Consider the following 23,889-nt stretch of genomic DNA (forward strand, 5'->3'; position numbering starts at 1 on the left):
CAGGGACACTTTACCAGCATTATCAGAATGTTTATGATCAAGTTCCTATGTTTGAAAATGAAATGAACACAAACTTTATTGATAAGCAATAAGATAGGCAGCTGTCGCCTGTAAACTCATCTGACATATTACTTGGACTTTAAGATCTACTAGTAAAGATCATTGTGTTTCATTATTGGCTATTCATTTTCATCATTATTTCCAGAGGAGAAACTGAGGTGTAAAAGACTGATGTGACTTGTCTGGAAGTCAAGAAGAGAATCCAGGCTTCTTGCATCTCCTGTAATAAGCCACATGCTTGTTAAGCAGCTCCTATTTGTTTCTCACCTTTTATACTGTTTTTTGTTGGAATGAGGTATTGATTGTGCTTTTTAATTGTTTGTAGTGTATATTTGGTAATAATGTTGGCATTAAAAGCAGACCTAGTTTATCTCAAAATATCCATATATCTAAAAATTAGTTGCTTCTTTAATACTGTTGTATATGAAAGGGGACTAGAGTCTCTCTACTTTTTCAACTTACATTTCTCTGTCAGTTTCTCCACGACTTATCCCATTCTTTCCCATTTCACCCTTCCTCTGCTTGGCCTGTTACTCAGTTTAGCGCTTACTGTTACAGGCAGAGCTTTACAGGGGGGCTGTTCTCATTAGGCCACTGCTCTGCTGTGTGAGGCTGATGGGCCCTCTGACACAAACCCCAGTGTCATCACTGACAGTGTCCCTTACCCCTTACCTTCATCTGCTCTTCACAGAAAGCATTTGATTATATAATGTGTTTGGTTGGTTTTTTAAGTGTAGTTCTGAATTGTTTCCTCTTAAGTGTCCCTGACATACCACTTAACCCAGGGGAGATTTTAATGTTGATCTATGGGTCCTTTCAGATTTTGGTCAAGGGAAAGATTTGGCCTAACTTTAGTCACAGTCAGTGCCTTGAACAACCCAGCTCATGTATACATAATAGGATGGTTAAAAATTCTCTACTCTGTCTATACATTAGTACTGTAATCTCTTTAGTATGTAGCATTTGTGTGTCTGTAGCGAAAAGCTCTTTTTGGATGCGGTTTTTAATTTTGCTACTCAAGATAGATAAAGACTTCATATTCTGTTTTGGTAAATGTTAAGTATCAATGCTTCTGATCTGAGCCTGAGTAAAAAAGATGGAGGATTTACTGCCTTTTGAGAAACTGTGTTTGCTGGAGGAAAGAGCTACGGAGAAGTGTTTGGAACTTCTGCTTTTCAAAGGTTGTAAACTGAGTAACTCCAAGTAGATGCATCAGCTTTCAGGACAACTTTGCTAAGATTTCATGGTTTTATTATTTTTAGATTTTACTGAACAGTTCCTTTATATCAATTTTCTTTCTCACATGCTTTTGCATCTGTTTCCTAGGCCTACCTGACAGTGTGTAAAGATGTCATAATGATTGGCCTTGGAAATCTCACGTTTCAAGCACATGTTTTAGGTATCGCTCTTTCAGTTATACAAACAGGTACAATATTTTGCACTAACATAAACATCTCCACGTATACTTAGCTGACTTACACTAGCAGAACTATTGCTCTTAGCATTTTGGAATCTGTTTGTCAAAAAATGTCTACTGCTTATGCTAGCTAATACCAACAATACAGTCAGAAGTCACGGCAGCTTTTCAGAGGATTGAAAACAAGCAGAGAACTGGCCCAGAACCATGTTGTGTTGATAACTAGTGTTTCTTCTTTGCTCTTAGATTCCAGTTATTACTATATAATTCAGGGGGTTATATGTATGTGTATATATGCAAATTGGTTTTAATATATGTATAAAAATATATATATATGAGTTACATGTATATCGGCGTGCCTTGGAAGGCGTCATTGTAGCACTATTTAAATTTGGCTATTTATGGTATATAACTGAGTTCCATTCTAAGCTTGTACCCAAAGAATATCTCATTACAGTTTTTTTATATTGTGGTATTTATCTGTTTCTCTAGAGAGAGGTGACTTTTGTGCCCCAGTGTTACTGATGGCTCTAAAAGAAATTATTGAAGCTTCTTTAACTCAGAATACTGAGACAGATGAAGTGGCAAATCTTTTTCACAATGTACAGGCAGTCTTCCAGAAAGTTTTAGAATGTGTGGCACGCAAACTCAACAAACAGCCAGAAGAAGGGATTCAGGTATCAAATTACAATTGAAATGTCTACCTAATGTGTAGGTCAATCCATACTTTTTATGCAAATGTGTTATAATTAGACACTTTGTGGTGGTAATTTAATCAGATGTTGACTCAAATATTCAGGTAAAATTTCTAAGTTTCCTAGTTACCAATGTTTGGATTTTTTTTTCCATTGTTGGTTTCATCATGACAGAAAAACTGTTAAATTGGCGAACAATGCGTTCTGTTACCAATGATCCTAAGCTATGCTAGTACTCATAGGTTATTAATCTTACCTGCAATTAAATGAACTTTCTCAATCTAGAACAAAAAGTTTGATTATATAAATTATGGTCTTGGGAGGGAGGAGGAATTGTCTTATTTTCTTTGTCTGAATTATATCCAGTTCAAAATAATTAAGATGTACTAAAGTTCTTCAAAACCTCTCTTCACAAAAAAGTTAGCTTCTTTTATAGCGGAGCCTAGATAGTAGTGAGAGGGGTGGATCACTGGAAAATTTTATGGCCTGCTTTTCAGGACTTCTGAAAAACATTCTGTTCTATTTTTCATTACAAGAATTGTTTTTGTTTCTCTCAAATTTGAGTAGACTTCCCAAACATGTTGCTGATTCCCTATCTGATCCCAGGTGGCTTAAATACCTCAATAGCTTTCAGGTGTGATCTGCATTTCTTCACAGAGAAACTTGTTGAAGTATTTAAATTATACTCAAGCAATGTGAAAAAGCTGAACTGTTTTTCTTTGGTTTTAGTTGATTCAGTCTGTTCAAGTGCCTCTTGGAGAATTCATACAGGCAGTCCAGTGCTGGCATTCATCTTGGCCAGCAGTTCACCAGGGTGTGCTTTCTACTCTCCTAGCTGCAATAGTAGCAGAGATAAATCATGTGCTACAGAAGGTAAAGTTAGTTTTTTGGGTGGTTTTTTTATGAGTTTATTTTATGTTATTTTTTACACTTAACTGCTTTTAAAGTTATGTTGGAACAACAGAGCAATGATCAGAAAGTGTGATGTTTGTACTGCAGATGAAGACTTTGTGTGTGTTGGTATGGAACAAACAGGAAATTTTACTTGTAATTTTGTATTATGGTGCATCGCTCAGATTTATGAATACAGCTGTGTAAGAGCAGAGTTATCGCGGTGCCTAGTTCGCTATTTGCCTCTGACAGAAGAATTTAGAAATTAGGCAGTGTTGGAGACTAATGACATTTTTTGAGATCTTCTGTCTATGTGGTTTTGTACTGGGTCTGGCTGGGAAGGAGTTAACGTTCTTCACAGCAGTCTCGATGGTGCCACAGTTTGCATTTGTGGCTAAAATGCTGTTGAGGACACATCACTTAGTTTGGCTGTTGCTGAACAGTACTTGCAGACTGAATGCTTGTATCGTCTCTTCCCTTAACCCCTTGCCCTAAAAAAAAAAAAAAAAAAAAAAAGGCAAGCAGGCTGTAGGGGACACAGCTGAGGCAGACAACTCAAGCTGACCAAAGGCATATTCCATCCCATACAATGTTCTGCTCAGCAATAAAAGCTCAGGGAGAGAGGAGGAAGGGAGGTTGTGCTAAACCTACCTCACCTTGTCTCACTCAATGTTAGGGAACTTAGGAAATGAACCACTGATCTCTGACAGATTCCAGTTCCCTATCCTTGGAACTGTCTCTTAGGGTTCTGTAATCCTGTTCCAAAATGGGCTGGTGTCGTGCTTGGCACTGATCACTTACACATTCTCTGCTTCAATACAGATCCATTTCTCGTACTGCATCTTTTTTTGGTTTCTCTGCTTTTTGTCTAGAGGATTTCCAAATAACTGATTTGAGTTTCTTTGTAAAGAAAGAAGCTCTGATTACTGTATATGCTAAAAGCCCCGGCTTGGCTTTTTTTTTTATTGTCCTTGAAGGGGGTAACAGTCCCAATGCATAGTCCTCATGCATGTAGTGTTAGGAGCAAATATGACAGGTAAGACTGGAAGCTTTGAGAACTAACAAGGAGGAGCAGAGTTTCTGTGGCAGAGGCTGTACTTACTGTGGTTGCTAGATATGTCGGAGAAAGAGCAATAAACGGTTGCCAGAAAGTACTGAGTACAACAGAGCTGCTTCTAAGATATTCTGTGTTATGGAAGGAACTGAAACAATACCAGAGATTTGCCTGCAAATATTAGTAATCAGCTGAGGGGCTGTAGAATGACAGCATGCTTTTTACAGATGCTGCGGGGTAAAGGTTTATGGTCTTGAATGATACTGCAGATTCGTACTCACAGATTATGAATGTTCATTACACTAAATCATCTGAGCTGGGGTTTTCCCAGCCCCTAGGTTACTGTACTAGTAAATCCAAATTCGGTTCTAACTAAATACTTGCCATGCTATTCAGAACTTGATACCAAGAAGAACAGATAAAGGGAATCAGGAAATCACTGTCACCTACATTATTTTATTAGAAATTATGCAAGCACACTTAAACTTGGAGACACAAAGGGTACTCATTTGTACTTAATACGCTGTGCCTTTATAAATAGTGACCAACAATGTAGTTTCATGTAACTTCTGTTCAGAACAACAGAGGAGAATATTTGCCTTGATACAAATACTGTTTATTTGGTTTAGTTTTAGCCTTTCTAATTTAAATTTGTTTTGTTTATTTGGATGCAACACAATTGGATTAAGGCTAGTCAAAGAATACATTGTGAATATTTCTTCTCTTTTAATTATTTAAGGGATAGGTTTTGGTTAGTATAATTATTGAAATACAAATTTGCTTTGATATTTTCTGCATAGGTGTATTTCTTGATCTACTACAGTTGTGGACTTCTCTTTTTTAGGCTTCCAATGAGAAAGACTTAACTATACCAAGGACTATTTCAGGCCTTCCTCCTCTTTCAAGCAGTCTAATGGCCATAATTATGAAGTCAGTTAATCTTGTCAGGTAAATGTTTCTACATTAATTTGTCCAAGGTTGTGGTTAATGTAGAAATCTTGTCAAGTGTTTTAATTTCTAAATTCAAATAAATTTTGAGGAGCTAGATACAAAATTTACCTGCACTCCTTCATAATCCCTTTCTCCTGCCGTAATGCATGTCGCTATTGACTGGGGGTGGTGGTGGTTCCATTTTTTTGTACTGCTTTTTAACTGCTTCTAAGAGGGCTGCTTATTTACAGGACTGCTCATCTAAATGAGTTCTTTAATCTTGCATCTTGGCTTGCTTCTTTCAGAAGATACTTAAACATCAGTCCCCTCAATATAGAAATCTTGAAATGAGATAAAATATTTACCAGAAATAGCATTAATCTTTTAATTGAACATCCTCAATGAGGTGACAAATGTACTGTAGCTTTATTAAAATCACAAAATTCAAATTAGCTTTAAAATATCTGAGTTCTAAAAGCCCCCCAAAGTAGGGTTACATCATTATTTTTTGTAAGATTTAAACTTTTTTTTAATTTCCTCTATTTAGTGGCTACTCTGAATATCTTCTAAAATTGTCATAAGTTAATTTCATTTTGCTTAGTTTGTTCATACTCAGTTTTTATTTACATGGCTATACACATCAGACTTATTTTAAATGATCAAGGGTCTAATATGTATTCCTTAGAAGTCCTGTTATTCTCCACGACTTGTCACAAGTAATGCCTATCCTTAACTTCCTCATCTTACAGGCATTGAATATCGCTGTCTCTGCTGTCATAAGGGTTTTTTCTTCTCAATCCTTCTCTACTAGCTGAACTTACACAGCAAAGGAGTCCAGAGAGTCCAGCAATAGGTTTCCTAACCCAGATCTTGTTCTGTGAGGCAGCAGCTGTCCATTGAGGTTCTGTCTTTTAGTGAAAATTATTTTACACACATCTTTTGAGAAGAGATGCAGAAATTCAATGAATTCTTCTGAAACTTTTTCTTACAATGCTCAAGGAGGATCTTGTCCAATCTTGAGAGAGAAAACTGCTAGCTTGGACCAGATTGTTTCTATGAATACTTTAATAAACATGTGTCTTCTAGTATTTATCTTTTTGGTGCAAAGATCTAAGTCAGGAGATGATTTTCATCTGGTTTCACTGGTGCCTCAGGGCTGAGACTGCTTTTAAGGGTGTTTTCTTTTATTAATCTGTAATGATAGGGCCATAATCAGTCCATTAGCAAATCATTCAATATCTCAAATTATCATCATTCCCCACCAATACAAAAGTCTATGGCATTACAGAATCTGATGTGAGCTTCCATGCTGTGAACACACAATCAGCTTGCACCAGGTTCTGCAGCATCTATTATGTTTTGAGTTACTAATTGGTCATTCTCTAGCACCAAGTTTCAGTCCCTATACCACTGATAATGCTGAGTGATTTGGCAATATCTGACCAATTGTGTGAGTATCCTGCCCTTTAGTAGGGAACTATCTGTACAGGAACCAACTAGTTATCTCTTATTTATCTGTATTTGTAAGTAGCTTACTGTTCAGTTCTGTTTTATCTTTGCATGCAGGCTCATGTGACCCTAGTTGAGAGGGAGGTGGGGAAAGGCAGCTGTTTTAAGTCTGCAGTGAGTCTCATTACAGGTTAGTAAAATTACAATATTCCTTCATGGAACTAAAGAGTATGCTTACTAACCTAAGCAGTGGTAAACAATAAAGTCAAAACTCTGAATGGAATACTGTCAGTCAGCAATTTAAGAGCAGTATGAAATGGAATCAACACTTAGTCAGTTGGTCCACAATGATACAACAAAACTAATGCAATGCAAGAGCGACTTCATAATACTTATTTCAGACCCTAAGGAGGTTTCATCTTTCTCAGCACTCTGAAGCAATATTTGAGCTACTACAAAGCTTATTTACTGAGTCGCTAGTGGAGGTTAGTTCTTGTCTTAACAGCGTATTTCATTTTGATGTCTTGCCACCTGAAAAGGCCTGAAGAACAGTTAAAGACAGAACTGGGTATTTATGGTGTTTGGTTTTGGTAACAGATAATATTATTATCAAAGGTATTTTGAAATGTTTTGGAGAAAGTTACTGTAACATCTACTGCTCTGTTTCCCCTTTTACTTTTTACACAGCATTTAGTTTTGTGCTCTGAGTATGTGGGTTACAGATCTTGTCCATCTCCTGCTTTATCCCTCTTGTTCTTTTATTTTTCTCTTGTTTTTGAGAATTGCTTCTGAGATAAATTTGTTATTTTTACCATAAATACTATAATGATCAATTAGTGATTTCATTCTGTAGTATTGCCTTATTCCCTACTGCAGTTTAGTATGGTTGCTAGACCTCTTTCTTCACTCTCGTTTCGTTTTTCTTAACTCAATATATGTCTCAAAACACAGCTAAAGTTTGCTGACAATACTATAATCTCTTGCTAAAAGTGAGTCTCTTAAGGTACATATTGAGTTAGTATTTATCTTAGACTTTAAATGAATAGTTGTTTTGGTTCTGTTAGTCTCTCCATACTTTCAGTATCTACAATTTAGTTTGGAGGTGTTTTGGGGCTATGTTTATTTTATAAACGTTCTTCACTGTTTTGTGGTTGGAAAGCAATCTCTTTTAATTATTGAGATTCTCATTTTAGACCAAAAAGTTAATCAAACTCCAGTTTCTGATCAGGCTACAAGTAGTAATAGTTGTAAGAGCATGAGTAGTTACTAACAAACCGTTGGTGTTGTATAACATATTTCTTTTTAAACTTCAGTAGAAATTTAAATTAGAAATTTCAGTACAAATTATGTGACTTGCATTCCAGTAGAACCAGTATTTTTTTCATGGATTGACTTTCCCGAAATAGTTCACAAGCTATTCATTTCTCTTAACAGCTACTTACTCTGTGTACAAACTTTTTTATTTTCTTCCCAAGCAATTTACCATTCTGCTAACTCAGATATTCTCAGTTCCAGAAGCAGCATGTAGTCTTCAATTACCCAATAACCATTGCTTTGTCATGCATGGTATCTCTGAAGCTATGGTGGCAGGGTAGCATAATCACAAACTTGTTCTGTTCAGTCCTATTTTGAAAAAAACATGGTTCATAATGTATTCTTGCTTTATTTTTTCCTTAGGTCATTTTTAAATGAATTAATGGAATGCATTCTCTCTGAAGAGATTGAAGGGATTTTTAATATAACAGCTGTTGTCTGCATTATGATCATAATTAAAGGTCAGTCAAACTATTTTTTTTCTTTTTTTCATATGCTGTTTTGAAAGTGGAGTTCTTGTGCAATTCAACAAGCACTGTTAAGTTACCATTTTCCTACAGGATTTAAGCTTATATCACTCAAATTATGTTAAGCTTGGACATTCAATCTTTGTATAGTGAGTTCAAAAACACAACTGTCTGCTAATTTGTATGGTTCATCTCTGTATTCTGTTTTTCTGGAATAAAAGGTAATATAATATCTAATATTTCATTAAACTATCTGTTACGTTAAATACTTATGGAAATAGGCAGGAAGTTTTTTTTGATAAATCATTATTTTTTGTCCAGCTTTTCTGCATAATCTTATTTCAAATAGGTAAGCACAAAACTTCACTTCTAAAGGATATTGCACCTGCCATTCAAAGGAAACTGATAACATGCAAGGATGCTGCCACAGAAGAATCTAGCAGCACTGGAAGGTAAATGTGCTGTTGGAAATGAACACTAACCTCTTCTATACCCTCTCTGCAATAAATGGCTGCGTTTTGTATTTACGTAATATGGTTAGAGTGTTCTGAATGATTGCAAGGTTTGAAATAGTGGGTGAACAAAATTGTGAGGTATTGAGCCCAGCACAGTATTATATTTCCTGCCTGTACATTTGCTGTGATTGCAATCTTTACATATATAGTTTGGTTTTCTGCATTTAATTTGAATGTGTTATGACTTGATGCTGTATATTGCACGATTCAGTTCTGTTCCAGGAGGGGGAAAAAAAAAAAGCCTGATATCCAGAGCAATACAATAGAGTAGCTGTATTGTTGATAACGAAATATGTATTCATTCATTTAAATCTGCTATTATATCAAAGCCAAAACAGTATTGTGTAACTCTCTTTAAAGAGATATATAATCTTAAGATCTAGACCAGAAAGTGTTATGATATATACGTACCACTTCAGTTGTGTACCATGAAAAATTATATTTAAAAAACAAACAAAAAAAAGGGGGGGGGGGGGAGGTGGGTAGTCAAAACTAGTGTGCCCTTCACTTCCATTTCCTGTCTGGCACAAGTAAATACAACACAGAAATTTTGCTGTCAAGACTGAGTGGTTTCCACAGAGGACACTGTGGTCATGTAACATAAAATTGAAAAAGAACCAAAAAAAAATCTTATTTTTAAAAATCACTACATAATTGGACTTCTAAAACTAAACTAGGACTCTGCTTCCTAGATAGACTTTTAATTAGTTGCTTGGCTGTGAACAAATTTCTTTTACTTGGGACCTAGCTTAAAAACAAAATCAAACAAAGATTTTTTTTTTTTTTTTTAATTTGCCATGAAATCATTTAATGTTGGGTTGCTAGGTGTTCTACTAAAACATTTTAAAAAATAATAATAATCTGGAAAAGAAGGGTGAGCAGTAGAGTCTCATGGTTTGGTTTGTATTTCTTTTAATCAAGACAGTAGAAAGGCTGAGAAATTAAAGCAAATCTTAACATGATTAAATAAATGGGCACATTAAATTGAATAATTGTTGCCACCTGAGTGCACTACTGACTATAAATTTCAGTAAAGAACACAGGTAATTGCTCTATGAATCCATATGATCATCTCTGCCCAGTGAACAGGGACAAAGCAGCCTAGAAGTTGGGGCAGTGAAGAGCATAAGAACCTATACAGTGTTTTAATTTCATGATACATGAATGGCCACCTTTTGTGTAATACAAAACCAAGAGGTAGTTGCAGATAAAGTTAAAAGATCATGAATATGAGCATGGTGATAGAAAGTTGGTTTTTTCAAACATTAATCAGAATTGTAATATGATAACAAAATTCAGAAGCTCTCTCACAGCTTTGCAGAATTTGGGAGTATTTGTATTTGTACAGGTATGTTGGGGATTTTTTTCTTCCTAGAAGGGTAAAAGAATTCATGCTGAAAAAAAGGTTAGGAGGAAGTTCTTCAGTGATTAAGTTTTGCTTGACTAATTTAAAGTGTGTTTGCATTTTCTCAGATAGACATAGTGTTGGACCAGGCTGAGCCTCTAGTGTCTTCTGACAGGCTGTTTGCTCTGGTACAAGTGTGCGAATATATAACCAATATGTGATTATATACAGTCTAAAATGTACCCTGCTGTTTGTGGACTATTTTATCATCCTATTCTACTTGCCAAACACTGAAATTTTAGTTATGCTATGCTGCAAGCTAGATCTTTGATCATTACTTTGAGCACAACCTTATAATACAGTGCTGCACTGATGCTTGCTAAAATAGATTACTGTTTTTTTAACTCATACTTAATAGTATTATTACTTTTTGCTTCTGAATGCATTATCTTATAACAACTCCGTGATGGATTAATTTATTTAATACCCAGGTATACCAGGAAATAGTGGCATTCTTTAATTTCCCAAGAGGCTTGGCATTCTGTGCCAGCATCTTAAATTTAGACTTAGAAGTAAACTATTACATATTAGCAAAGAAAGAAAAAAATAAAAATGCTGTCTGGTGTAGTAATTAAAGTGCTGCCCTTAAACAAGGAATTATTGCACTAATTCAGAAGCAAAACTTTTCATCGTAATTTAGTCTTCCCTCTTCAGCTGAGTTAGCACTTTAAGATGGCCCTGTGGGTCTATTATTTTTAAAATGCTGTTCAGTGCACTTAAAAATTCTGGACAACATGTTGTATGTAGAGAGAATTTCCTCAAGTGTAATGGCACACACATTAGTTTATAAAATGCAAATATTTATGTCTAGACAAAAAATGCGAATAAAGCTGTCAATGTAGTGATTTGGAGGCTAGAGAAAAATGTTGCATGCTCTATAAAACCAAATGTGCTATAGAATAATACCTTTTACTTAATATTTTGTATTCGATTAGTATTCTGATTCATGAGTATTAGAATTCAGATTTAGCTGATAGCTGTGCGGGAAGATATTTCATTAGTATAATCATCTAGCTTCCCAAACTCTTTATTACACTCTCATTGCCTCTGTAAATAATGATTCTTGAATTGTTTTGTGATCTAACTTTGTGTATGACTTGTCTGCCACCTGTCTAGAAATTCACTAGAAAGGTACCTGGTAAAACTGACTTCAATTTGCCTGTTTGGGGAGGCATGCAGTTGTTCTGAATGACGGTTTGTTGTGTGTGGCAGGTACCTGGTCCAGCATTGCAGATCTATTGGTTTATTAGCCATAAATTGTAACAAAATAAAATTTATAAAAAGTAGCATTGTGTCTAAAACCACAGTGCTTACCTAATTAGACTAATTTTATAGTATAATACTAGCTTATTTTGGGTTCCATCATGGCTTAAAGGATGTAGCTCTATAAAGAGGAGCATGTGACGCAGCCATGGCAGTCTGAATTCAGGGAGCCCTAATGTTCAATGCACTGCTGTGAAATTGCAGCGTTGCCTCTTGTATTTCAGGTCTGGGTGACTCATGATGAATGCCCAAACTTAGCGTCATTAATGGCTGTCTAACCCTGCTTCCTTGGGGCCATCAGTCTAGGACTATAATAATAAAAATATGGAGGAAAAAAATGCTTGAGAAATACAGGTGACAGAATCTGTTACTGAAGTTACATGAAGGATAAAGTTTATAGTGGTTAACAGTGAAATAATGTTTTGACAGAAGACCAAAGTGTCCATTTTTGTCTTCTGAGGATATTTTAGAGCAGTGTTAGAAGTTGTTGCATGAGAATGCAACTAGGAAGGCTGGGTGAGTGACTATGTCAGGGAGTGCAAGAGAATGAAAAGGGCCTGCCAAATGGAAATTTCAGGGCTGACCCTGGAGATTGTTTAGGGAGTAATGTGAGACAAAAGAGAGTCACAAAGGGACTGAGATGGGCATACCTGCAGCTGAAGAAGGCAGCTGCTTAATAAGGATAAGTTAGAAAGCTCGGGCTTGTTAAAAAATTGCCACAGGTAAGGAGACAAATTATGAAGACTGAAGAAAGTGAAAGAATGAAAACTGACCTTTGTATGAATTCTTGGTAAAGGATTTGACTATTTTTTTGAAAAAAAGAGTAAAAATGCTGTGAAGAAAAGTGGCTTCTTTAAATAGGTGATGAAATATTAGAAAATGTGCTTGAATTGACATAGTAATTTAAACTGGCTTGCTGTAGATTATGCTCTAGCTAGAGATGATTAGCAGAAAAATGGAAAAGTTGAAAGAAAAAAATGGCTATTTCAAAACTAATTTGTAAAGGCATATTTAATATTTAAACTAATATGGAATAACGGATCAAAGAAATCATGTGGTAGCTGTACTCTGAGAATCAAATAGTAAATGATTGATTTAGCATATCTAATCCTGTTATGCGTTGTTTTATGCCATTTCAGAATCCTGTATGAATCATCTTTGAAAATTTTGGATGAATTTTTGAAACCTTGACCATGTGGAAGCTTTTGTCATGAAAATTACAGGAAGACATACCGGTTTTAAAAGAAAGATTATATTTTAAACTTATAGCTAAAGTTTATTTTCTTTTATTTGTATATATTTAAAGCAGATAAAATGTATAAAAGTGTGTATAGAAATAATGTAATAGTAAAGATTTTTTCAAACGGATGTGAAGGGGTTATTCTGTATAAAAACACCTTAGGGGCAGGGGGTATGTAAAATCAGTATCTTCGTTTTTATAAAATAATAGTTGTATCTGATACACTTTGAAGTGGCATGTGATCTCAGTCCCTCGAAAGGCTGCATAACCTTTAGGAATACGCTTTGGAAATTTATTTCATTTTGAGACACGTGAAGAACAACATGGAGATTGAGAATAGCTATCACAACTTTACCCAGGGCAAACTACCTAACCAACCTGATTTCCCTCCCTTTTGTGGAAGAAGAGAGAGCAGAGAATGTCATCTTTCTTGTCCTTGGCAAAGAGACAGGCTTATACAGTGTCCTTATAGCCCAACTGGAGAGAGGTGGGCTTAGAAGGTGGGTGGGAAACTGACTGGGCCATCAGGCTTGAAGAATAATGATGCTACACAGTCGCATTGAAAGCCAGTTACTAGCGGCATTCCTCAGGGCAGATACTGTTGCCAATGCTATTTAATATTTTTATTAAAAGTTTGAGTGGTGGGATGAAATAAGTGGTGGGATGATGCCACCCTGGGAGCAGTGGTTGATTGATACACCAAGGGATAGGGGTGTCCCATTCAGTGGCGTCCTGAGAAGCGGCCATAAGGCTCAACTCACAAACCCCACCCCTTCATGGGGCAGGGAAAAAGTGTAAGGGTAAAAGTAAATTTGCCGGTTGAGATAAAAAGTTTAATAATGAAAAAAAAAATATTTAAAAATTATAAGGAAAAAGAGGAAAAAATTTCAGAGAGGAAAATAAAACTCCAGAAAAAACAATTGCTCACCACTGCCCAGCCCGTCCCCAGGCAGCAGCCCTCCACCACCGCCCCCCTTCCCCTAGGTTATATACTAAGTGTGACATCCTATGGTATATAATGGTATGGAATGTCCCTTGGGTCAGTCGGGGTCAGCTGTCCTGGCTGTGCCCCCCCCCGTAGCCTCCTCACTGGTGGGGAGGGGTGAGGAGCAGAGGGGGCCGTGACGCTGTGTAAGCACTGCTCAGCGCTAGCTAAAGCATCCCCAAATTATCAACGTTTTCCAGCACTAATCCAAAACACGGCCCCGTGCTAGCTACCATGGAGAAAATGAACTATCCCAGCCAAAACCTGTACCGTTCATAATGACATATTTTTGTCTGTTTTAGGAGATCTAACAGGAATCCCCAGAAAATTATTCAGCCACAGACTAAAGGTAGCATATGGTGACCAGCTAAGACCTGGACATCTAACAGTTGTCTACAATGAGGTGACGTGACTCTCACTATGTGCTTGTGCAAATGGCTTATTGAGGTCCGCAGTGTTACTGAGTGGCACTGAAATGGAAACTAACAAATGAGTGAAATTAGCTCAGACTCTTTGTTCTCGATGAAGATTTCTGCACAGTGCTGTACCCCTATCTATCTAAACAGGCATCTACTGTGCTGGTTTTCTTTCTGTGGTAAGAGATTGTGAGATTTTTTCCCATTATCTGCTCTGTTAAGCGCAATGCACTACCTTCATCCTGCTTTACAGCAAACATACTTGACCTTAGTGTATAAATCTTCCCCACTGGATAAAAGCTTATTTAGCTTGAATGTTTATATTTAAAAGCAATCAAATTCTTTAAATACAACTGTCAGGCTTTGCAACAGGGAAGTCAGTATGTGTATGGATTTGTGAATTCCAGATTTACCTTACCCACAACAGCAGCCTGACCAAAAAGACTAATGCTGCCACAGCAGGTTTCTGTAAGTCTGCCAACTGTTTATCGACATCTTTATAAAAATTGTGTTGTTTGGCCTTCATTCTTCTACATCTGTTAACAGGCAGGTGTTCCAGTAATGACCTTTTAAATCTTCTGGTTATACAAATTACTTAATGAATATGTAAATGACAGTTTCTTTTTCCTGCTTCTCAGTCTTTCAGTATTTGCTGATGTTATTAATTAGAAAAGAATCCAAATTTACTGCCACGTTTTCCCTCTGTGTATAATATTGCTTTTTCAGTTTTCACTTTTCATGGAATACTTGTTGCAGATGTAATATCCCTGAGCCTGAAAGAAATTAAGGTAATACCAACATCAGAAATCTGCAGATTTCTTCAGAAGAACTCAGAGGTGGTGTTGCTAGGAAGGGTAAGAAAATTTAAAGATAAACCTTTGTCCTCCTGGTGGCTGGTACTCAAGTGGTTCTCAAGCATGTTGAAATCATTTTGAGTTAGTTGTGCAGCTGGTATATAGATTTCAGCTCAATTTCTAGTCCAGCTTTACTGAACTGCTTTGACAGATGAAAAAATGTTGGCTTTCTGCAACACAGATAATTATTTTCTTAGGGTTCCTTGAGCCAAGGTCTGTCAGTGCTTTCTTTTTGGGTCTTTGTAACAAATTTCACAAAAATATCATGAGTCCCAGGTTTTATTTGCTGTTTTCATTGCAAACTAAGGTTGCCAAAATGCTAAATCCTAACATTTTCATTCTGTTTTGAAGATAAAGAAATAGAAATTTAGTAGGGCCTGTAGTGATAGAACAAAGGAGAATGGTTTTAAACTGAAAGAAGGTAGATTTAGATTAGATATTAGGAGTAAGTTCTTAACTGTGAGGTTGGTGAGACACTGGCCCAGGCTGCCCAGGGAAGCTGTGGATGCCCCATCCCTGGCAGTGCTCAAGGCCAGGCTGGACGGGGCTTGGGGCAACCTGGGCTGGGGCAGGTGTCCCTGCCTGTGGCAGGGGGGTGGGAACTAGGTGATCTTTACTGTCCCTTCCAACCCAAACCATTCCATGATTCTATGAAATAGTATGTTTCGTAAGCTGAGTTATCTTTTGGAAACCTGTAAAACAGACTTGTTTCATTTTAATAATTGAAAGTGCTGTTAAAGTTCTATTTGGGGAGAGGGGTTAGTCTTCGGGTTTTGTTACAGAATATTCAGTGGAATAATAACTCAGCCAACTGCAGTATCCTAACTGTATATCTGAGAACTTCCCAAAATTTTAAAACAGACCCTTTGAGATCTGTTTCGCTTTTTCAAGAAGTTGAACTTGGCTTTGATTAATAAATTTGCTTGAAATATGAGCAAGGTAACACCATTATAAGATATGCTTTTGAGCAACTTGCACTGGCAGTCACTTAATGTACAACTGCTTCGTAAATAAATTTCTGAGTCACAGTTGTACCTGTAAGCGGCATGTCTATAGCTCTCCCCTTCATGCATATATATTCAGTATAATTATTACTGAAGAAAGCCATAGCTTTGAATTATTTGCAGTAATCTTCTGTTTTAATTTTATTTGTAGGGTCTTGGTCCCTTTTTGATGACAATATTAATTTGCTTTGTTGTCTGGCTGGGAAACAAAGTCCAGCAGTCTTCCATCTATCACAGCTTCAAATTATAAGCTAAAGAAAACCCAGAAGCTCTCAAGTTTCTTCCGTAGCAAATAAATGTCTTCAGGTATGGATTCAAGCACACAAACTTTCAGACCTGCCAAGGAAAAAGCAGCACACTTTGCACCTGCTGTTTACTCCCATGATAGCTGCAACTCACCTTGCATTTAAACTCATGCGTACTGCTGCTGTCAAGTGCTTTGGGGACTTCTGACTCACAAAAGGAAATCGGCGAGACCAATTTTCATAAAATCTTTCACCCCACTTGATAAACGCTTATTGAAGAATACTTATGATAATGACTGCAATGCGAAATCACGAGACACACCATCTGCCCTGTAGTATTATTTGCTGATTTGCTTTGATGTCTTGTGAACCAAGCCCGTTGTACAGTGTCCTGCTGTGTCTGCATCAGGAGTACCTAGAGTGGGAGCTGCCCATTTTGGACAGAAGCACGTGGCTTAGCACTTACATCTTGACAATTAGCTGACCAAGGGCAGATTTCAGGAACAGCTGCAAAACTTTCTGCAGCCAGCCAGCAGTTCTTCAGTTTCATTAAGCCATTGCAGATGGGCAGAAATCTTGCCTAATCTACTTCAGATAAGACTCTAGTCCTGGGCTCTGTGTAGCCGTACTGCTGCTTGTCTGAGCATGACCCTGGCTTCAAAATGCTATGTAATTTTAGCTTTAATTTACTCAGCAATCGTTGGCATTTTTTTCACTGGGTTAGGTTGCTCAGCATAGATGTGTCCTTAGTCTTCTCTAATAACAGTGGGTCATTTATCTCTGTCCAGTTCCACATCATGGTTCTATAAAAGCTGCAGAAATTATATACGTTAGTACTGAGGAAACTTTAGAAATGGAAATTCACATTGTTATATCTGTTAGCATTTTTTTAAAACAGTATCATGGTAGGAGATCTGTTACTATTATTTCCTTATTGCTTATGACTCTAGGAAGTAGAGACTCTTACCAACTTTTTTCTCCTGTGTGGGTTTTTTTTTAACCAGAGGACCATCTTGTTTTCAGCAAAATAACTTTCTCCTCAAAAACATGACTTCACACTTACTTCTTTCACGTTTCTTCACATTACTAAATTCTTCCTATGTAAAATTCTACACCTTTGCTTGATACTGCTGTCAACTTTGTCCCAGTTTCAAATATACTTTCAAATTTATTAGTTCATGCTTGTTTTTGTACTGTCATTAATGAAAATATTAAATAAGGTGCCATTCCAGAACATCACTAGTAATTCCTTTTCAGCCTAATCTGTTTCCCTCTTCTGTTCAATTAGCTCCTTATCTAACTATTCCAATAATAATCTTTGCCTTGGGTTAATAATTTTTTTGTATGCTGCAGTAATGGATGCTTTGCTGTAAAAACTTACATTTTAAATAGGTACCATTTAGCAGTTCTTGCTGGAAAGGTATGTGGATCCTGTACAGCCATTTGCCTGCATCAAAAAATAGAGGCTAGAGCCAGCCCAGCCTCCTCTTGGGTTCTTTGCAATGTGTAATGACACATGCTTCCTGCCTTTTAAGGATAATTATTAAACTGTTTGTGCTAAACTTTCATGGTAATAAAGAATATCCATTTGACATTTTTTTTTCTTTTGTTTCTTAATGTAACAATCCTGACTTAACAACTGCCTCCAATTGTACCTGAGTACCAGCTTAATAGCAAGAAATGTAGGCTTCATGCACTGACCTTTCTGAGATCTTGCCGTGATTATTAAAAAAAGGCAAATATTTGAAACCTTATTTTCTCAGAATATCATCTAATGGAAAAATACAGCATCTATAAGAGGCTACAAACCCAAACAGACCAATCCAAGAGAATCCTTAAAAAACCTCAACCCAAACCAAACAAAAAAGAGTGAATCTAGTTCCTGCTCTAGGCTATTGAGTGACGGTGTGACTGAACGTCTCCCACTGCTCCACTGAAGGAAAAGCTCCTTTCACTGAGGGAGCTCATTTTACTGATCAGAATGGCAAAAGCTGTGTCCTTTCTTACACTGTTCTCTAAGACTGGACACTACTTAATACAAAGAAAAAGATTTTACTCTCAGTGTTTTTTCAGTTCCGCACAAAGAATTTTAAGGCTTGTCCTTTAAGTGTTCTTTTACTAAAAGTGACCATCCTTCATGACAAAAATAGTTACCTTTCTCTCATCCTCTGTGCCCAGATTCCTTCTCATGGACCGCTGCTCTTGATCTGCAGGATGGCTGTTTTCATCTGGCTGTCCACCCACTATGTGTAAAATACCTGTTTTACAGTGAAAGCTGTTTTTATCAAATGCCTCAGCCAGACACCAGGCTTAGCAGGTGAATTTGCCCATACAGGAGCTGCTAGGGGAATGTGCAGTTTGATTCCACAATAGCCTATATAGTCAAGCTCAAGGACAGTAGCAAAAATGTGAGACTTATACTGCATGGAGACTTACATTACATCTATGACACAAGAATCTGATTTTTAAATTAAAAAAATTAAAGGTGGGGTTACTAACTTGCAGTATTTGTCAGATTATTTTACATTTTGAGGTGTCTGCTATTGTCAGAATTCTAAAAATTAGGACTGAAAAAGAAGAAATGTAAAACTAGTCCATCTGCAATTAAATTAAGAATTGTTTGATGCAAGAAAATGAGAGAACTTATCAAGGGATCTGATTACAGCTTCCTGATTCCCTGATTTGATCTACATTGGAATCGACAGCAGTATTTGGGTCCTGGGCCATCCATCACAGGTCAGCCAGCCTCTGGGGAATTCTTATCTTCCCAATTAAGATCATAGAGCCTTAAACTGCCTGAGCAGCATATATAGATCAGGGAATCTAGCTTGCAGTTTTTAATTTATCCGTGTATCATGATCCATTGATTGAATGCTTAAAAGCAGACTTGTTTCAATGTGATCTAATATTAGAAAGCACTCTGTGCTATCTGGTGAAAGACTCTCCTGTGCAGTTAGCACATCTGAACAGGTGTGATGCTTTTGGCTCTGGAATTACATTGACTTTGTGGAAAAAATTATATATGGAAACAGTTTTATTTTTGTGAAATTATAGGGAGGGGGAAGAGGAGAATTCTTTTTTCATTAATCTGTTGTGAAGACCATCTTTGTCCCTTTAGCTCTCAACCTTCCTGTTGCAGTTCCAGTTTAGGACAGCTCTTTTACCTCTAATTTCATTCAACTGCTAATGAAAGAAAATGCCAGTTACAAGTTTATTTTTGCCTTAGTATTCTTTCTGTGTTTAATGTAATTTTTGCGAGTAGAATTTTGTACCTTTGCCACTTTTTCACTGTGATATTCCTTTTTTCATTGGTAATGTAGGAGAATTAATGATAGAAGACTAAATATCCATCATAAACCTCATAGTAGGAACCCTGTTCATCTATCTTATGAATCACCTGGAGAAATTCCCCTTCAGAAGGTGGAACTTCCACACCTGTCCGTGGATTTCTTTTGATCACAGTGGGGCTTAGGCCAGGTCCAGGCGCTAGATAGTTCCCCAGTGAAGCACACAGGAGGGCTGTGTGGGAACTCACTCACCCTGACAATCCCAGTCTGACTTGCCTCCCCAGCCCTTGCTAAGCCACTTCTTTGTGACGGCTATTGCGCAGCCACCCACATCCCTTCAGTCAGCGGGTGGGACCCCAGCACGGTATCTTTGCTTTCACCTGTTCCCTTTGCTTTATTTTTTACGGGCGAGGGGCTGCCAACCTCTTCTTGATGTTCTCATGCTAAAGAGGTTAGCTGTAGATTAGGATGGCATAAGGAGATACAATTTTTTAAATAGTAAGATTTTGGCAATAGTGGCCTGCTTTTTCAAAGTTGGTAGTCACTTCTTGGCTTTACCAAGAGCAGCGCATTCACGTTTATTAAAGCTATTGCATAAAAAAAATAAATATCTGTATGACTCAACCCACTTAGTCATATACAGTAGAAGCTCTATTATACAAAGCAGAAAAGCTCATGGAACACGTTCAGCCTAGGAGGAATATTCCCTTGAGAAGTCAAGTAACTGTTTTTGTTCGGTCTTTGATGCTCTGTTGGAACACTGTGAACTACAACAGGGAGCAAAGGCAAGGTTTTTTAAAGTAGTGATTCAGAACAGAAAAAGAGCATCCTGTCTCTTCTATTACTCAATTTCTAATACTTTCACCAGAACCTAGGACTATTCTTAGCATAATCTTGTACTTACAAAGACACATAATGTAATTTCAATGTAGTCCAAGCAATGTTCCTTTCCCCAGCTGTCATTACCATGAACTTTCCCTACTTTTTTTTTTTTGTTGTTGTTTTTTGTTTTACGGTCACAGCATGCCCTCAGTGACCTTCCTTTAAAAGAAACACATCATAGGCAGTGGTCCAAGCAGCCTTGTATGCTGAGATATCAGAATGCCTTGAGGAAGATTTTATAATTTTTCACACTAGAAATTATGTACTTAATTTTTTTTTTCCTATTCAAATTAACCCATGTCAATAAGCATTAAGCTGTAAAACTGAAGTGAAAATGATCTGAGCTCAGTGGCTGTTGGTCCATTCTGCATTGCTATCAAACATATTGTTCAATTCTAGTTTTCATCCCAGTATATTTCTCAATGATACTCCAAGTTATAGTCATAAACCAGCTATAGCAAATATTCTAGCCTTGAGGTCACCACCAGGTTTGCTTTTGTCTATTGCAGTAAGCAGAACAGCAGTGTTTCCTGGGCAGAACATACAAAGAGGATGAGCTTAACCCAAAAGCATATTATGTCTTCAGTAGCCAAAGGAAAAGAGATGCTGGAGAAAAAATGGAGAGGAGCACAAGCAGCTTCTTGACTGTTTGCTGTCCTGCACTTCCTCTCACCACCACAGCAGCTGGAAAATGCAAGAGTCTGCACTTTGGGGCTTTGTGAAACCAGACCCTCCCTCATATGTAGCACATGAAACCATGGTGTAAGAACACCGCTAGAGCTGAAAATTAAGGCACTCAAAAGTCAGGGGGTATCAAAATGAAGATGTGTTAAAGAAGCAGTTTTAAACCTCCCCTTTGATTATGTGTCGAGTGACATGATATCTTTAATTACATTAAGAAAAGTTACTTATTCCACACAAACTGTTCCCTACTCAGTGCTGTCTGTATCTGCTCTCTGGATGATTCAAAACCCTTGCTGTTGATGACAGCAAATACTCAGTGCTTTTTCTCCACTTGTTCAATATACAGCTCTACACTTAATCTGCTGCGTGCTATTCATACCCAGCTCTGAGGACAAACCTGTTAACTTCCACCATGGCGTTACTATGGTACTATTCTGCAGTCCCAGAATTTCACAGTGAGTCATGTATCTTTCCAACTCCCTGTAGATTTACTTATCACCATTTTACAAATGTACAGTGAGACCAAGTTAAAAAAATTCTCTGAATTTTGGGAACTCGGTGTGAGATGTCACATTGTATAACACTTGTCACCTCAAAGCACCCATCTCCAGCTGCAGTTGTGGGTGCTTAGTACTTGAATTAGACTTCAGGTTCCCAGGTCAGACACAGAAAGTGAGGGACATGTAACCAGAGCTCCCCAGCAGCTTTAATCAACTACAGGCCTATTATTTCAGAATGACAAAATGTGGTAATCTCATTCATCCTTTAATTTAGCACAAGAGGAATGGATATCTCAGGGAATTAGTTATTAGTTGCAAAATCCATTCAGCAAGTATCAAATCTTACAGATTAGCAAAGATGGATAAAAATAGAATGTTGTACCTGTTTCTGAGCTCCCTCCTATTGAAAAAAAGCACCTAATTAATTTAAAAATTTGGTTCCCTATTGGCATTTCAAAACAATTTTTATCAATGGCAACCAAATATAATTATTCATTGCACACCTAGGTGTTTCAACCTGGTTTTTGAAGACCAAGAACCCATTTGCTGAAATCATTTAGTAATGTCTAATTGTTTAATCTGGATATACCATCTTGCTATGCTCAGAAGGTAAGTTTTTCAGCTGTGCTGATATCTCTAAACACTCATGAAAATCAGTAGAAATTCAGGTGGTTTTGATTTTGAAATCTGTCTCCAGTGACTTCAACATAGGCAAGTCACGGTTTAGTCTCTGTTGATCTAAGATGCTGGCAGGCATTAGCAAGAAATCGAGACTTTCTCAGTTAAAAGGGGCCAACTCCAGTGCAGGTCAGTGACCTGTGCTTGTTCTCAAAGAGGCCATCCGTCTCCCAGTGAAGCCCAAATTCCTCTTCACAGCCTGACGCTAGATATAAAGATGTCAGAAGTGGCCTCAGAATTGGGATTCATCAGTTATTGTATCCCCATCTTGAGACACTGAAGATCTGTTCTGCACAGGTTCTGAACATCCATACATTGTTGCTTGCAAGTTGCTTCACGCCACCTTTTCTTTCTCTTCAACCAATTTTAAATCAAACATCAGCACCCTGTTTAATGTAGGTATCACCGTAAGTGGTATTTGAACAAGTTGGTTAGAATTTTAAATGAATCTCAAACTGATTTGGGTTCAAACCAGACCTGCATATGCCTACATTTACAGAAGCTGATCTCTCCAACATCCCTAGCAAACCAGCAGAAGGGATATGGAAATTTCCCCCACAAGCCCCAGCTACCATGCACACTGAAGTGGCTGGTCTGGCACCAAGGGTTTCTACAGCCTTGGAATTCAACTCAAAACATGCTGCCCTAAGCACTTGTATACGCGGATGTTTAGGTCTTCAGTTAAGGTAAGTCACATGTATAGTTTTCAGTTAATCTAAGTCACATCTGCTATTCTCACAGGTAGTTTTCTCTGGCTGCATTTCATCTCTTAGGCCCTGAACACTCCATTTTAGGCTCCTTTCCAACTGCTTTTTTCCAGCAACACGTAAAAACCATTATCATTCAGTTACAGCATAGGGAATAAAAGACCAGCTCACAGCTTACGAGACATAACTAAAATCAACCTACTTTTATTTCCCTTTTTTAAACTCTATCAGTCATGCAGTTGCACAGTTCTCAAGGATTTTTTCTTCTGGCTCCGTGTTGAACTCCTGTTCCTCAGTGATGCAGAAATATCCAGAGTAAAACTTTCAGCATGATCCAGAGTAAAGACATTTTCTAATAGACTTTGGAAACAAGAAGAAAAGCTGTAAAATTGCTGAAATCAACTGTACATTAAAACATTATTCCTAGATACAACACAAACATAAAATTAATCCTACCACAGTCTCCATCAAGTAATGTGACATCTTCTAGACCCTGCAAATGTTTATTTTCATGCTAAACTGAATTCAGCGTGAAATAGTTTTAAAATATCAAAGGCTCTGCTAGTTTTGTAGATATGAAGTAACTAATACTGAAAATCAGTAATTTCTTTATTGAATGCTAGAATGCTTTCAAGTACTTCTAGTTATACTATGAAATGTGCAATAATTGAGAAAGACCACAACCACTGCTGATATGACCTGGAGCTACACTTTTTTACACCAGTTAAATACTTCTCCCATTAGGAACTTTCTATTCCTTTAATAAGTCTAGTCCCTGAATGTAGGCTACAACCACCAAACCAAAATTTAAGTGAGTATTTGTACTGCTATGGAGAGAGTTATATGACTTAGCTCTCCGTAATCCTGGCTTTTCTATAGCTTCACATCCTCTAAACACTCTTGGTGTCGCAGGCACTGGATGGCTTTCTAGACATATTGCTTATCAC

At 37.2% G+C, this 23,889-nt stretch overlaps 1 protein-coding gene and 1 long non-coding RNA gene across 4 annotated transcripts in view; both read left to right on the forward strand.

The window, feature by feature from the left end:
* The window catches only part of NCAPG2 (non-SMC condensin II complex subunit G2), a 48,461-nt gene extending 35,633 nt beyond the window's left edge, over positions 1-12,828 (forward strand). For 2 of the 3 annotated variants that reach the window (XM_056336421.1, XM_056336420.1), the window contains exons 22-28: positions 1,387-1,486; positions 1,970-2,154; positions 2,902-3,045; positions 4,962-5,065; positions 8,174-8,271; positions 8,627-8,729; positions 12,600-12,828. In XM_056336421.1, coding sequence (XP_056192396.1) covers positions 1,387-1,486; positions 1,970-2,154; positions 2,902-3,045; positions 4,962-5,065; positions 8,174-8,271; positions 8,627-8,729; positions 12,600-12,651 — 786 coding nt within the window. In that variant the 3' untranslated portion in view covers positions 12,652-12,828. Of the gene's footprint in view, positions 1-1,386; positions 1,487-1,969; positions 2,155-2,901; positions 3,046-4,961; positions 5,066-6,613; positions 6,687-8,173; positions 8,272-8,626; positions 8,730-12,599 lie in introns of those variants that run through there. The other variant, XR_008821483.1, reaches the window with a different exon arrangement.
* A 792-nt stretch (positions 12,829-13,620) lies between these two features.
* Positions 13,621-17,375, forward strand: LOC130148161 (uncharacterized). Its single transcript, XR_008821484.1, has 2 exons — positions 13,621-14,955; positions 16,111-17,375. It is a non-coding gene; the product is annotated as an uncharacterized LOC130148161 (long non-coding RNA).
* Positions 17,376-23,889: the final 6,514 nt, after the last annotated feature.

Source organism: Falco biarmicus, chromosome 4 (assembly GCF_023638135.1).
Source record: "Falco biarmicus isolate bFalBia1 chromosome 4, bFalBia1.pri, whole genome shotgun sequence".
Taxonomy (NCBI): Eukaryota; Metazoa; Chordata; class Aves; order Falconiformes; family Falconidae; genus Falco; species Falco biarmicus.